This window comes from Dendrobates tinctorius, unplaced genomic scaffold, assembly GCF_039654945.1.
Source record: "Dendrobates tinctorius isolate UK_male_01 unplaced genomic scaffold, ASM3965494v1 ptg000348l, whole genome shotgun sequence".
In the NCBI taxonomy this organism is placed as follows: Eukaryota; Metazoa; Chordata; class Amphibia; order Anura; family Dendrobatidae; genus Dendrobates; species Dendrobates tinctorius.
The window spans coordinates 242,519-258,452 of NW_027362014.1; the positions used below are offsets into that span (position 1 = coordinate 242,519).

General features: G+C 51.3%; 1 protein-coding gene across 2 annotated transcripts in view; it reads right to left on the reverse strand.

The window, feature by feature from the left end:
• LOC141075024 (solute carrier organic anion transporter family member 1A2-like) overlaps window positions 1–15,934 on the reverse strand; it is a 101,577-nt gene that overhangs the window by 59,816 nt on the left and 25,827 nt on the right. Inside the window, exon 6 of one of the 2 annotated variants that reach the window (XM_073562344.1) lies at window positions 7,872–8,021. The exons of the other annotated variant lie outside the window; for it this stretch is intronic. Within the exon in view, the coding sequence (XP_073418445.1) occupies window positions 7,872–8,021 (150 nt within the window). The remainder of the gene's footprint in view (window positions 1–7,871; window positions 8,022–15,934) is intronic. 2 annotated transcript variants of the gene reach the window in all.

A 15,934-nucleotide genomic window follows, 5' to 3' on the forward strand; every position in this document is an offset into this window, starting at 1 on the left:
TGTATGGAACCCGCTGCCCACCCCGGCTCGGGCCCTGTGGTGGGTCCGCAGCGGGGGCGCGGGGAGAGTGATGTGTGCCTGGACCTTACCGTCACATCTGGTGGTGGCGGTGAGGGTTCAGGCAGCGACATGGAGGTCGGTGCTGGTGCCAGTGGTGTAACAGCCGCTGGCGGTATTGGCAGTAGTGGTGTCCGGGCTCAGTCCCCGGTGGCAGGGGGGGCTGGCCTGGCGCTCAGCACGGGTACAGCCAGGACCGCACCTCCGGCGGTGAGTGCTGGGGTCTCTGGATCCCCCACGCACGGGTCCGTTAAGTCTGGTCCACTTATGGGGGTCCAGAGACCTAGAAAGGGCGTGGAGGCTGCTGTGAAGCAGCAGCTAAAAAAATGCAAGGGGCTGGTAGCTCCTCTGATGGCGCCCGTAGCAAGAGCGGGGTCCCCGGCGCGTAGACCCAAAAAGGGGTCCGTGCTGGGGGCACCGCCGCCGCTGGGCGACGAGGCGGAGTGGCCAGCCCTGCCAACATCAAGTGGTGAGTTCAGGGGCGCAGTGACGGTCCGTGAGGGGGGCGTGGCCTCCCCGAGTGTTGCCCGGCCTGCAAAGGCTGCGGCATGCGGGGGGGGCGTGTCCTCCTCGGCCGCTGTCCCGCCCGCTGTGCCCGCGTCACCTGGGGAGGGCGTGGCCTCGCAAGGGGTCACTGCTCTGCCCGGGGTGGCTGTGGCCGGCGGGGGGGGCGTGGCCTTGGCGGGCCCACTGCCTCCTGTCCCGCCTACCCCCTCAAGCAGCATAGTGCCCCCAAAAGTCGGTAGGGAGTTGTCGGGGTCCCCAGCCCGCTTACCTCCATCTGGTGGTGCGGGGGCTCTGGCGCTCCTTGGGAAGCCGGCGGGGGCGAACAGCAGAGGGCAGGGTGCGGTGGCAGTGGCCGTCCCTGTCCTCAGTGCAAAGACACCGCAAAAAGAAAAAAAAGTGGAGCCAGAGAACCCAGGAGCAGCTGCTGCTCCCAGGCTCGGGCAGGGCGTACTGAGTGCGCTCTGCTCGGAGGTATTTAAAGGGGCAGCGGCACTCCTGGACAAGAGTTGGAGCAGTGCCAGCAGCTCCAAGGAGCAGAGCACTGGCCAGTCAGGGCCCCCAGCAGGCAGGCAGGGGTACTGCAACACCAAGTCTGCTAATGTAAATAGTGGTCTATCTGGAAGTGAGAGTGGGAGTGAGATAGGAGATATTTTTGAAGAGCTGTTTGAGGACATAAATGGTGATGTGAGCGATATGGATGAGGGAGTGAGTGCGAGTGTGAATGTGGCAGTAAATGCTGGAGTGAGTGCCGGAGCGAGTGGAAATAATAAAAGAGTGAACGGGAGAATGAATGAGGGTGCTGGCACAAGTGGTGGTAGTGGTGGGAGGGCTGGCCCGTCTGCCCCCCCAGCCGCGAGGCCCCAACGTAATTATGCGGGGGTCGCGGCTGGGGGTCGGTGTGGTTCCGGGGGGGTCTCCTCGCCTCCGGGCTCCGGGGACGCCGTTTTGTACCGCCGTTTCCTGGAGGCCCTCCAAAGGGGAGAAAGATCGATCATGGTAGAGGGGAGGACAGTGGACCTGTCTTTCTGGATAGAGAGACATGGCCTAGCAGCCTTCCAAAATCAAAGGGAGGGAGGGACTGTTTGGTCTCTCCCCACAGCCGGGCAGGGGCCGCCAAGAAGGAATGTGGTCCGTCTTAGGTGGGGGGGCAGTGAAGCTTGTCCACCTAGGAGCAAGGTGGTGGAGCTCCTCCTTAAGATGGGCTTCGGGGAGAATGACATCTTTGCCCTGATACACCCTTCGGCGTCCCGCTTCTTCGACGTCAGCTTCGTGCGGCCAGAGGGGCTTGAGCTCTTCTGGTCAAACTACGAGCTGGTGCGGGAAGAGCCCGGATGGCGAGACTTCGTGGCTCAAGCGGTGTCTCGCCAAAATTCCGTCAAGCGAGTGACCGTGGTTACATGTAACGAGTCACTCGCAGGCGTGGACATCATGACGTAGCTTTCCCGTTACGGGGAGGTCACCGAGGTCCCAAAAAAGAACAGGGACGAGTTTGGCATCTGGTCGGGGGGCTGGACCTTCATGGTCAAATTGAAGGTTTCCGGCGGCACGGTCACCCACATCCCTTCCTCGGCGTTCCTGGGAAGGGACAGGATCCTGGTCTTCTACCAGGGGCAACCGAAGGTCTGCCACAAGTGCGGCGACCCCACTCACTTCAGCGCCAACTGCAAGGTGCAGAAGTGCGCGTTGTGTGGTGGGGTAGGTCACCTGGCTGCCTTGTGCAAAGACATTCGGTGCCACCTGTGTGGTGACCTGGGTCACCCTCTCAGCCGCTGCCCTCGCTCTTTCTCTAATGCCGCCACAGGCCCGGTGGGGGGAGACCGCGGGGGGGCAACCCCCGGTGGCGCTGCTTCTGCTGTGGCAGGTGGTGGCGAAGGGGGAAGGGCTGAGGGGCCAGTGAGGAAGGGCAATGCTGCAAGGGGCCCCGCGTACCAGCGGAGGCAGGAAAAGCGCCAGGGAGGTAAGGGACAGGTGGAGCCTCGGGCAACCGGGGTGATGCCTGCTCCTCCCTCCAGGCCCGTGGCCAAAGCCTCTGAGGCCCTGGGGGAGAGTGCGGTGAGTGAGGAGATCAGGAGGATGGAGAGAGAGGAGAAAGCGGCTGACTCGGACAATTCCTCTCAGTATGAAAGTGTTGATGAGGATGTCCAAGAGCAGCCTACAGCACCAGGTGGCAAAACCAGGCGTGCCAAGCGCAAAGCGGTGGGGAGGAAGGCTGACAAGCCTTCAAAGTCCCCCCCGCCCCCGACCACAAGGGTGCATACGGAAGGGCCCGCTGACCCCCCTCTGATCAGACTCTCCAACCGGTTCAGCGCCCTCGGGGGTTCAGATGATGAACCGCAAGACGAGGGTACTGGGCCCGGGGCAACACCGGAGGGTCCTTCAGGGGATGGCGGAGTCCGTCCCTCAGGGGGCATTGCTCCTCCTGAGGGGGGGACAGACCTGGAACCCGGGGGCGAGGACACCGGGGGGGGTGGGATGGACACGTCGGGAGCTTCCCTGAAAAGGAAGGTGTCTGACCCCTCCCCAGGAGGAGGTAATAGCGGGGTAGGGAAGAAATTAGCCATCCAACTCGATCACCCATGATGGCTGAACTCGCCCCGTTGACGCTGGCGTCTATTAATGTCGCCAGCATTAAGTCAGATGCGGCTCGCTTCACGGCCTTTGATTTTTTCTCCCGGATTGAGGCAGAAATTTTATTCTTGCAAGAGACCAGACTAACAGACATGGGGGCCATCTATAAAGCACGGAGGGAGTGGAGGTGCGGGCCCTCATACTGGTCTCTTGCGGCCGAGCCGTATAGCGGGGTGGCAGTCCTTTTTAAGACTGCAGCAGTTGAATGCCGACGGGTTACTGAGTTGGAAATGGGGAGGTGCCTGATCCTAGATGTCTTCATGAGGGGACAAGAGCTCCGGCTCATCAACATCTACGGCCCGCAGTCCAAGTGGGACCGCAAATGTCTCTTCCTGAGGATCAAGCCCTTTCTTTTTACGAGCCGACAGGTGGTCTTCGGTGGGGACTTCAACACCATTACGAGGTCCCGTGACCGGGGGGGTCCCGGAGATCGCCTGGCTTATGATAGCGTCGCGTTGAATAGCATAGCCAGTGAAGCTCGCCTGGTGGATGCCCACATCCGGCACACCCCAGGTCACGGAGGTTTCACCTACCATAGGGGTAGCTGTAGGTCTAGAATAGACAGGTTTTTTTTGAAGGAGGACACCATCTTTTCTGCTGTGTCCGCCGTTGAGGTGGAGTTCTCCGATCACTGTCTAATTTTCTTTTCTCTGAATGTTGCAGAGACTCCTCGGATGGGAAGAGGGCTGTGGAAGCTCAATTCGTCCCTGCTGGAAGAAGCGGAGGTGAGACAATCCTTCGAGGATTTTCTTCAGAGCCAGGTACCGCTGTTGGATCTCTGTAGTAGTAAGTCAGAGTGGTGGGAGATCTTCAAAAAGCGGGTGGCGGGGTTCTTCCGTCAGCTCTCGAGCCTCAGGAGTCTGAACAGGCACCGCTTGTACCAGGCTCTGGGGAGGAAACTCGAGCAGCTTGTCTCGACTGGAGGTGACCGAGAGGTAATCTCCAGAGTGAAATCTTTGCTCAAGAGGTGTCAGTATGATAGGCACACATCTTTGGTTTTTGAGAGGGACTTCGGGAAGTACCGCTCGCCCGACCCTTACAGAAACTGTAAGATGTCAGTGAATTGTAAGATGGTGACAGGACTGATCGACAGTACGGGGTCCCTGAACAGATCCAAATCAGGGATCCTGGAGGTAGTCAGATCCTTCTACTCACACCTCTTGGAAAAGAAGGATCTGGATCGGGACAGGATGTCGGCTTTCCTGGCTGAAGCCGTCCCTGAGCCAGGGGGTGATCCCTCTCTTGGTGTTTTGGCAGAAGAAATCAGGGAAGAGGAAGTGAGACTGGCCATTGATGGGCTTCGGCTCAAGAAATCGCCAGGTCCGGATGGCTTAACATCTGAGTTCTATAAGACTTTTAGGGACTCCTTGGTCCCCCTCTTGACAGGGGTCTTTAATGAGTGTCTCTCCTCGGGCACTCTTCCCGGCTCAATGAGGAAGTCAGCCCTCATTATTCTGTCAAAGGGTAAGGATCCGTCCCGAATCGAGAACTGGCGTCCCATAGCGCTTCTCGATACGGACCGGAAGGTTCTGGCCAAGGTGCTGTTTAATCGGCTGGTGAAGTTTGCACCCCGGCTCCTTTCAGGGGCCCAGCATTGCTCTGTTCCAGGCCGCAGTACTTTTAGTGCTGTGCTCGGTGTCCGAGAGGCAGTGGAGCAGGGTAGGGCAGGTCACTGGAAGGGGTACTTGCTGTCATTAGATCAAGCGAAAGCCTTTGACCGGGTCAACCACGAGTACCTCTGGTCCGTCCTTTTGAGGTATGGTCTGCCTGGGAGGTTTGTAAAATGGTTAGAGATCTTGTACCAAGGGGCTGAGACTTTTCCGCTGGTTAACGGTTGGTCAGGTCGTCCTTTTGAGGTGGGTTCTGGGGTCCGTCAGGGCTGTCCGCTGAGCCCGCTTTTATACGTGTTCGCGATCGATCCCTTCTTAAGGAGGGTAGATCGTGGACCGTTGGCGGAAGTCGGGATGGACCGGGCGGGCTCTGGCTCCTCTCTGAGGGTGGTGGCGTACGCCGATGATGTTTCCCTGTTCGTATCCTCGAGAGGGGAGGCGGACTGGGTCATGTCGGAGGTAGTGCGCTACTCGGAGGCATCCGGGTCCATGATCAACCGGGATAAGTGTGAAAGTCTCTGGCTGGGAGGGGGAGATCCTAGTTTTGATCTCCCGGACACCCTTCCAGGGCCCCAGGCCACCGCCAAAATTCTAGGCATCGAATTTGGCCCCGGGGACTACCCCCAGCAAAATTGGGAGGGCAGACTTAAGATCGCCGCCCAAAAGGTGGACCAATGGAAGGGTTGGTCTTTAACCCTGAGGGAAAGGGTTGCCCTGGCTAAAGGCTATCTGCTACCTTTATTGATATACCTGGGCAGTGTGTGCATCTTGCCGGAACCTCTCTGGACGCGGGTCTATAGCCTGTTCTTCCAATTGTTATGGGGGAATAGGCTTAACCTAATCAAGAGGGAGGTTACATACCGTACGAGGAGACTAGGCGGGTTGGGTATGGTCAACCCGGTGGTGTTTCTAGTAAACACCTTTCTTAAGACTAACATCTCTAACCTCTGGCTAGAGAGGGCTCCTCCGTGGGTAGTCTCCTGCAAGGGTTGGCTTTGGCCTTTCTTCCAGGAATGGGAGACAGGAGGGCGGGTGAAGGACCTACGCACACCTCATGGGCATCTTCCGGCTTACGCTACCCCGGTTCTGAAGGTGATCCGCCGGTGGGGTCTGGGAATGTGGGAAATCAGGACCATGTCGAGGCAGTGCCTTGACAGGAGGGTCCTGTTGACCCATTTCCAGAAGCCCCTGGCCCTTAAGGATTGCCCAGGCCGGGATCTGGAGGTCGGGCTGGGGCTTTTAAATTCTAAGCGGATCCCCATGAAGTTTTGGGACTTGACCTGGCGTTGCTTCCACGGGAGGCTGTATGTAAGGGACAACTTGAAGTGCAGGAACTCCGATGACCGGGGTTGCCCTCGTGAGGAGTGTGGCGACGTGCTGGAAAGCATGGAGCACTTCCTGCTTCATTGTCCCTTTAATGCAGAGGTTTACAACAGGGTGGGTGCCTCCATACGTTGGCCGCGGCTGGCGTCCCTCTCCTACGCTGAATGGGCCTATGGAGCGTTCAGATCCCTGGGTGGCCGGGACCCGTGCACTTTATTCCTAGTCAGTGCAGCGGTTAGGTTCCACACTTGGAATGCACGGTGCCTAGTTACGACGCGGAAAAAAACCCTCCCAAGGGATGAGGTGGTAGGAAACATCTTGGGTGACCTGGTGAAGGTCCGTTCTTTGGAGTTCGAAAGGTTGGGTGTGAGGAAGGCCTCTTGGCTTTGGAGAGGCCTCTCCTTTTAAAAACGCACTCAAGGGAGAGCTAGCTCCGTGTGAATGAGGGTAGGGATAGCATAAGTTTCACTGGGTGTGTTAGGGACAGAAGTAGGGGCAGATAGGGACAGGGAGGGACAGGCACTGAGGGACAGATAGAGAGTTAGTTATGATAAGTTAGGTAGAGTAGGGACAGATAGGGACAGGTTTCTTTTTTTTAGGGACAGAAGTAGGGACAGTCTTAGTTCTTGAGGGATAGGATGAATGTGTTAGTGAGGGATGGAGCCTCTAGAACCCCGTTTTCCTGGTGGTGGGCTGGTGCATGCCACCTTAGCTTTTTGTTTTAAAAACAGGACATATAATGGATATTGGGCTTACAGGTGCCAAACTTGGGCCTTGGGTATGTAAATGCTGTGTTTAGTTTGTATATTAATGCGTAAGTAGATGGGATGGTATTGAGAGTTTTGGAAAATGTCTTTTGGTTGTGCTTTGGTAAAAGGAAAAACATATAACACACGTTTTTTTTTGTTTTTTTTTTAGTTAGAATGTGTGGATGGGGTGTAGTCAGGTTGGGAGGGGGGTGCATGGGGGGTGGTGGATGGATGACCAGATGCCAAGAGCAACATGAAGGAGCAGAGGAGCAGGGCAGGAGAAGTAGACTCTGCGGACCCTGGAAATAATTTTCGTGTGGAATCAAAAGGCCATAAACTTTCGTGGACCAGATTTTGCAGTGACAAGGCTACAAACTTGTAGGACCTGCGGTGCAAGGTGGTGGGAAAAAAGGCTGCGAACTTGTTGCCATGTGTGGGAGAGGAAAAAAAAAAAAAAAAAAAAAAAAAATCTTTGCTGTGTAATAGGAGGTAAGGTTTGTCGGCCAAAGTGGCAGAGTTCTTGTTTTTTTCAAGGCGGAGGGCCAGGAAAGGGTTATTTTCGTTTGGTTTTTGTAAATAGTAAAATTGTAAATAGTAAACTAGTAAAATCGGTGAGGTGTGAATGGGGGTGAATGGGGGTGAATGGAGTGAGAATGGGGAGAGGGGTTTATGTTTCTTTGTATTCTCTTTTCAGTGGATTCCTGCTGGGGGACCCTAAGCTGCCGAGCTCAGTGGGGGACAAGGAAAGGATTTGGACTTTCAGTTGTTTGCGCATGTTTTGCACATTTTATGTCTGTCTATGTTGGTTTTCTTTAGTTTATGTATTGTGGTTTGTTTCTGAGTGTAATTTTGATAATTTTGTAAAATAAAAGAGTTGGAGGATAAGACATGATGTAACAGCAGAATAGCGAGTGCAGCTCTGGTGGATAACACATGATGTAACAGCAGAATAGTGAGTGCAGCTCTGGAGTACAAGATGTTGTTGGTCATTAGTTACCGATATAGAATGGAGAGTTTTCCTCTCGAGCGTAGTCGTCCACGTAGGACAGTCCGAGCGGCTCTATTGGGGTCTCTCCAATTCCTTGCAGAATATTCCCGATGAAAACAAATATCCACATCATAGACTCGGAGGATCCGGCCTGGCAGACTGGTGGTAAGAGGTCAAGATATCAACAGAGCGCAGTCGGTGCATGAGACGGTCCTGGCGCCCCTCCCTCGCAGATACATATTATATGATATTACACCACAGTCCCCTCCCCTGCCAATACGTATATATTACACAGGATGGAGGTCTCTCCTATATTACACAGGATGGAGGCCTCTCCTATATTACACAGGATGGAGACCTCTCCTATATTACACAGGATGGAGACCTCTCCTATATTACACAGGATGGAGGTCTCTCCTATATTACACGGGATAGAGGCCTCTCCTATATTACTTGGGATGGAGGCCTCTCCTATATTACATGGGATGAGGTCTCTCCTATATTACATGGGATGAGGTCTCTCCTATATTACACGGGATGGAGGCCTCTCCTATATTACACAGGATGGAGACCTCTCCTATATTACACAGGATGGAGGTCTCTCCTATATTACACAGGATGGAGGCCTCTCCTATATTACACAGGATGGAGACCTCTCCTATATTACACAGGATGGAGACCTCTCCTATATTACACAGGATGGAGGTCTCTCCTATATTACACGGGATAGAGGCCTCTCCTATATTACTTGGGATGGAGGCCTCTCCTATATGACATGGGATGAGGTCTCTCCTATATTACTTGGGATGGAGGCCTCTCCTATATGACATGGGATGAGGTCTCTCCTATATTACATGGGATGAGGTCTCTCCTATATTACACGGGATGGAGGCCTCTCCTATATTACACAGGATGGAGACCTCTCCTATATTACACAGGATGGAGGCCTCTCCTATATTACACAGGATGGAGGCCTCTCCTATATTACACAGGATGGAGGCCTCTCCTATATTACACAGGATGGAGGTCTCTCCTATATTACACAGGATGGAGGTCTCTCCTATATTACACGGGATAGAGGCCTCTCCTATATTACATGGGATGGAGGCCTCTCCTATATTACACAGGATGGAGGTCTCTCCTATATTACACGGGATAGAGGTCTCTCCTATATTACATGGGATGGAGGTCTCTCCTATATTACACGGGATGGAGGTCTCTCCTATATTACATGGGATGGAGGCCTCTCCTATATTACACAGGATGGAGGTCTCTCCTATATTACACGGGATAGAGGTCTCTCCTATATTACATGGGATGGAGGCCTCTCCTATATTACACATGATGGAGGTCTCTCCTATATTACACGGGATAGAGGTCTCTCCTATATTACATGGGATGGAGGTCTCTCCTATATTACACGGGATGGAGGTCTCTCCTATATTACATGGGATGGAGGTCTCTCCTATATTATATGGGATGGAGGCCTCTCCTATATTACAGGGGATGGAGGCCTCTCCTATATTACACAGGATGGAGGCCTCTCCTATATTACACTGGATGGAGGCCTCTCCTATATTACATGGGATGAGGTCTCTCCTATATTACATGGGATGAGGTCTCTCCTATATTACACGGGATGGAGGCCTCTCCTATATTACACTGGATGGAGGTCTCTCCTTATATTACACGGGATGGAGGCCTCTCCTATATTACACAGGATGGAGGTCTCTCCTATATTACACGGGATGGAGGCCTCTCCTATATTACACTGGATGGAGGTCTCTCCTATATTACATGGGATGGAGGTCTCTCCTATATTACACGGGATGGAGGCCTCTCCTATATTACACAGGATGGAGGTCTCTCCTATATTACACGGGATAGAGGCCTCTCCTATATTACATGGGATGAGGTCTCTCCTATATTACACGGGATGGAGGCCTCTCCTATATTACACTGGATGGAGGCATCTCCTATATTACACTGGATGGAGGTCTCTCCTATATTACACTGGATGGAGGTCTCTCCTATATTACACAGGATGGAGGTCTCTCCTATATTACATGGGATGGAGGTCTCTCCTATATTACACGGGATAGAGGCCTCTCCTATATTACATGGGATGAGGTCTCTCCTATATTACATGGGATGAGGTCTCTCCTATATTACACGGGATGGAGGCCTCTCCTATATTACACTGGATGGAGGTCTCTCCTTATATTACACGAGATGGAGGCCTCTCCTATATTACACAGGATGGAGGCCTCTCCTATATTACACAGGATGGAGACCTCTCCTATATTACACAGGATGGAGGTCTCTCCTATATTACACTGGATGGAGGCCTCTCCTATATTACACAGGATGGAGGCCTCTCCTATATTACACAGGATGGAGGCCTCTCCTATATTACACAGGATGGAGGTCTCTCCTATATTACACAGGATGGAGGTCTCTCCTATATTACACGGGATAGAGGCCTCTCCTATATTACATGGGATGGAGGCCTCTCCTATATTACACAGGATGGAGGTCTCTCCTATATTACACAGGATGGAGGCCTCTCCTATATTACACTGGATGGAGGTCTCTCCTATATTACATGGGATGGAGGTCTCTCCTATATTACAGGGGATGGAGGTCTCTCCTATATTACACTGGATGGAGGTCTCTCCTATATTACAAGGGATAGAGGTCTCTCCTATATTACATGGGATGGAGGCCTCTCCTATATTACACAGGATGGAGGTCTCTCCTATATTACACAGGATGGAGGCCTCTCCTATATTACACTGGATGGAGGTCTCTCCTATATTACATGGGATGGAGGTCTCTCCTATATTACAGGGGATGGAGGTCTCTCCTATATTACACGGGATGGAGGTCTCTCCTATATTACAAGGGATAGAGGTCTCTCCTATATTACATGGGATGGAGGCCTCTCCTATATTACACAGGATGGAGGTCTCTCCTATATTACACAGGATGGAGGCCTCTCCTATATTACATGGGATGGAGGTCTCTCCTATATTACAGGGGATGGAGGTCTCTCCTATATTACACTGGATGGAGGTCTCTCCTATATTACACGGGATGGAGGCCTCTCCTATATTACACAGGATGGAGGTCTCTCCTATATTACATGGGATGGAGGCCTCTCCTATATTACACAGGATGGAGGTCTCTCCTATATTACACAGGATGGAGGCCTCTCCTATATTACATGGGATGGAGGTCTCTCCTATATTACAGGGGATGGAGGTCTCTCCTATATTACACTGGATGGAGGTCTCTCCTATATTACACGGGATGGAGGCCTCTCCTATATTACACAGGATGGAGGTCTCTCCTATATTACACGGGATGGAGGCCTCTCCTATATTACACTGGATGGAGGTCTCTCCTATATTACACGGGATAGAGGTCTCTCCTATATTACATGGGATGGAGGTCTCTCCTATATTACACGGGATGGAGGTCTCTCCTATATTACATGGGATGGAGGTCTCTCCTATATTATATGGGATGGAGGCCTCTCCTATATTACAGGGGATGGAGGCCTCTCCTATATTACACAGGATGGAGGCCTCTCCTATATTACACTGGATGGAGGCCTCTCCTATATTACATGGGATGAGGTCTCTCCTATATTACATGGGATGAGGTCTCTCCTATATTACACGGGATGGAGGCCTCTCCTATATTACACTGGATGGAGGTCTCTCCTTATATTACACGGGATGGAGGCCTCTCCTATATTACACAGGATGGAGGTCTCTCCTATATTACACGGGATGGAGGCCTCTCCTATATTACACTGGATGGAGGTCTCTCCTATATTACATGGGATGGAGGTCTCTCCTATATTACACGGGATGGAGGCCTCTCCTATATTACACAGGATGGAGGTCTCTCCTATATTACACGGGATAGAGGCCTCTCCTATATTACATGGGATGAGGTCTCTCCTATATTACACGGGATGGAGGCCTCTCCTATATTACACTGGATGGAGGCATCTCCTATATTACACTGGATGGAGGTCTCTCCTATATTACACTGGATGGAGGTCTCTCCTATATTACACAGGATGGAGGTCTCTCCTATATTACATGGGATGGAGGTCTCTCCTATATTACACGGGATAGAGGCCTCTCCTATATTACATGGGATGAGGTCTCTCCTATATTACATGGGATGAGGTCTCTCCTATATTACACGGGATGGAGGCCTCTCCTATATTACACTGGATGGAGGTCTCTCCTTATATTACACGGGATGGAGGCCTCTCCTATATTACACAGGATGGAGGCCTCTCCTATATTACACAGGATGGAGACCTCTCCTATATTACACAGGATGGAGGTCTCTCCTATATTACACTGGATGGAGGCCTCTCCTATATTACACAGGATGGAGGCCTCTCCTATATTACACAGGATGGAGGCCTCTCCTATATTACACAGGATGGAGGTCTCTCCTATATTACACAGGATGGAGGTCTCTCCTATATTACACGGGATAGAGGCCTCTCCTATATTACATGGGATGGAGGCCTCTCCTATATTACACAGGATGGAGGTCTCTCCTATATTACACAGGATGGAGGCCTCTCCTATATTACACTGGATGGAGGTCTCTCCTATATTACATGGGATGGAGGTCTCTCCTATATTACAGGGGATGGAGGTCTCTCCTATATTACACTGGATGGAGGTCTCTCCTATATTACAAGGGATAGAGGTCTCTCCTATATTACATGGGATGGAGGCCTCTCCTATATTACACAGGATGGAGGTCTCTCCTATATTACACAGGATGGAGGCCTCTCCTATATTACACTGGATGGAGGTCTCTCCTATATTACATGGGATGGAGGTCTCTCCTATATTACAGGGGATGGAGGTCTCTCCTATATTACACGGGATGGAGGTCTCTCCTATATTACAAGGGATAGAGGTCTCTCCTATATTACATGGGATGGAGGCCTCTCCTATATTACACAGGATGGAGGTCTCTCCTATATTACACAGGATGGAGGCCTCTCCTATATTACATGGGATGGAGGTCTCTCCTATATTACAGGGGATGGAGGTCTCTCCTATATTACACTGGATGGAGGTCTCTCCTATATTACACGGGATGGAGGCCTCTCCTATATTACACAGGATGGAGGTCTCTCCTATATTACATGGGATGGAGGCCTCTCCTATATTACACAGGATGGAGGTCTCTCCTATATTACACAGGATGGAGGCCTCTCCTATATTACATGGGATGGAGGTCTCTCCTATATTACAGGGGATGGAGGTCTCTCCTATATTACACTGGATGGAGGTCTCTCCTATATTACACGGGATGGAGGCCTCTCCTATATTACACAGGATGGAGGTCTCTCCTATATTACACGGGATGGAGGCCTCTCCTATATTACACTGGATGGAGGCCTCTCCTATATTACAAGGGATGGAGGTCTCTCCTATATTACAGGGGATGGAGGTCTCTCCTATATTACACAGGATGGAGGTCTCTCCTATATTACACTGGATGGAGGTCTCTCCTATATTACACTGGATGGAGGCCTCTCCTATATTACACTGGATGGAGGTCTCTCCTATATTACACTGGATGGAGGTCTCTCCTATATTACACTGGATGGAGGTCTCTCCTATATTACACAGGATGGAGGTCTCTCCTATATTACACTGGATGGAGGTCTCTCCTATATTACACTGGATGGAGGCCTCTCCTATATTACACAGGATGGAGGTCTCTCCTATATTACAAGGGATGGAGGCCTCTCCTATATTACACAGGATGGAGGCCTCTCCTATATTACATGGGATGAGGTCTCTCCTATATTACACGGGATGGAGGCCTCTCCTATATTACAGGGGATGGAGGCCTCTCCTATATTACACGGGATGGAGGCCTCTCCTATATTACACTGGATGGAGGCCTCTCCTATATTACACGGGATGGAGATCTCTCCTATATTACACAGGATGGAGATCTCTCCTATATTACACAGGATGGAGGCCTCTCCTATATTACACTGGATGGAGGTCTCTCCTATATTACATGGGATGGAGGTCTCTCCTATATTACACGGGATGGAGGCCTCTCCTATATTACACGGGATGGAGGCCTCTCCTATATTACACGTGATGGAGGTCTCTCCTATATTACATGGGATGGAGGTCTCTCCTATATTACATGGGATGGAGGTCTCTCCTATATTACACGGGATGGAGGCCTCTCCTATATTACACTGGATGGAGGCCTCTCCTATATTACACTGGATGGAGGCCTCTCCTATATTACACGGGATGGAGGCCTCTCCTATATTACACGGGATGGAGGCCTCTCCTATATTACACGGGATGGAGGCCTCTCCTATATTACACGGGATAGAGGTCTCTCCTATATTACACAGGATGGAGGTCTCTCCTATATTACACAGGATGGAGGTCTCTCCTATATTACACAAGATGGAGGCCTCTCCTATATTACACGGGATGGAGGCCTCTCCTATATTACACGGGATGGAGGCCTCTCCTATATTACACAGGATGGAGATCTCTCCTATATTACACAGGATGGAGGTCTCTCCTATATTACACAGGATGGAGGTCTCTCCTATATTACATGGGATGGAGGCCTCTCCTATATTACACGGGATGGAGGCCTCTCCTACATTACACGGGATGGAGGCCTCTCCTACATTACACTGGATGGAGGCCTCTCCTATATTACACTGGATGGAGACCTCTCCTATATTACACAGGAAGAAGGTCTCTCCTATATTACACAGGATGGAGGTCTCTCCTATATTACACAGGATGGAGGCCTCTCCTATATTACACTGGATGGAGGTCTCTCCTATATTACACTGGATGGAGACCTCTCCTATATTACACAGGATGGAGGTCTCTCCTATATTACACAGGATGGAGACCTCTCCTATATTACACAGGATGGAGGTCTCTCCTATATTACACAGGATGGATGCCTCTCCTATATTAGAAGGGATGGAGGCCTCTCCTATATTACACAGGATGGAGGCCTCTCCTATATTACACAGGATGGAGGCCTCTCCTATATTACACTGGATGGAGGTCTCTCCTATATTACACTGGATGGAGACCTCTCCTATATTACACAGGATGGAGGTCTCTCCTATATTACACAGGATGGAGACCTCTCCTATATTACACAGGATGGAGGCCTCTCCTATATTACACAGGATGGATGCCTCTCCTATATTAGAAGGGATGGAGGCCTCTCCTATATTACACAGGATGGAGGCCTCTCCTATATTACACGGGATGGAGACCTCTCCTATATTACACAGGATGGAGGCCTCTCCTATATTACACGGGATGGAGGTCTCTCCTATATTACACGGGATGGAGGCCTCTCCTATATTACACGGGATGGAGGCCTCTCCTATATTACACAGGATGGAGACCTCTCCTATATTACACGGGATGGAGGTCTCTCCTATATTACACAGGATGGAGGTCTCTCCTATATTACACAGGATGGAGGCCTCTCCTATATTACACAGGATGGAGGCCTCTCCTATATTACACGGGATGGAGACCTCTCCTATATTACACGGGATGGAGACCTCATGTGATTTTGGAGCAGTTGGGCTGTTTAGCTTAGAATACAGACACCTCAGAGGAGACCTCATTGACATGTATAATATACATGTGTTCAGTACAAAGGACGGCACAGGACTAACTCCTTCCAAAGACCGCACTAAGGACCAGGTGACGCTCATTACAGGGGGAAGAAAGGCGTTTCTGGCAGCTAAATAAGAAAGTTTTTTTTTTGTTTTTTTTTTTTTACAATTAGAGCAATCAGATTGTGTAATGCAGACCATAAGAGGCTGTAATGGCGGGGGCACAGCGGAGGCTCAATGTCTACAGTGAAGCATGGCAGGGGCTTGGCAATACCTACAGTGCAGCAAGGTGGGTGCTCAGCGATACCTACAGTGAAGCATGGCGGGGGCTCGGCAATACCTACAGTGAAGCATGGCGGGGGCTTGGCAATACTTACAA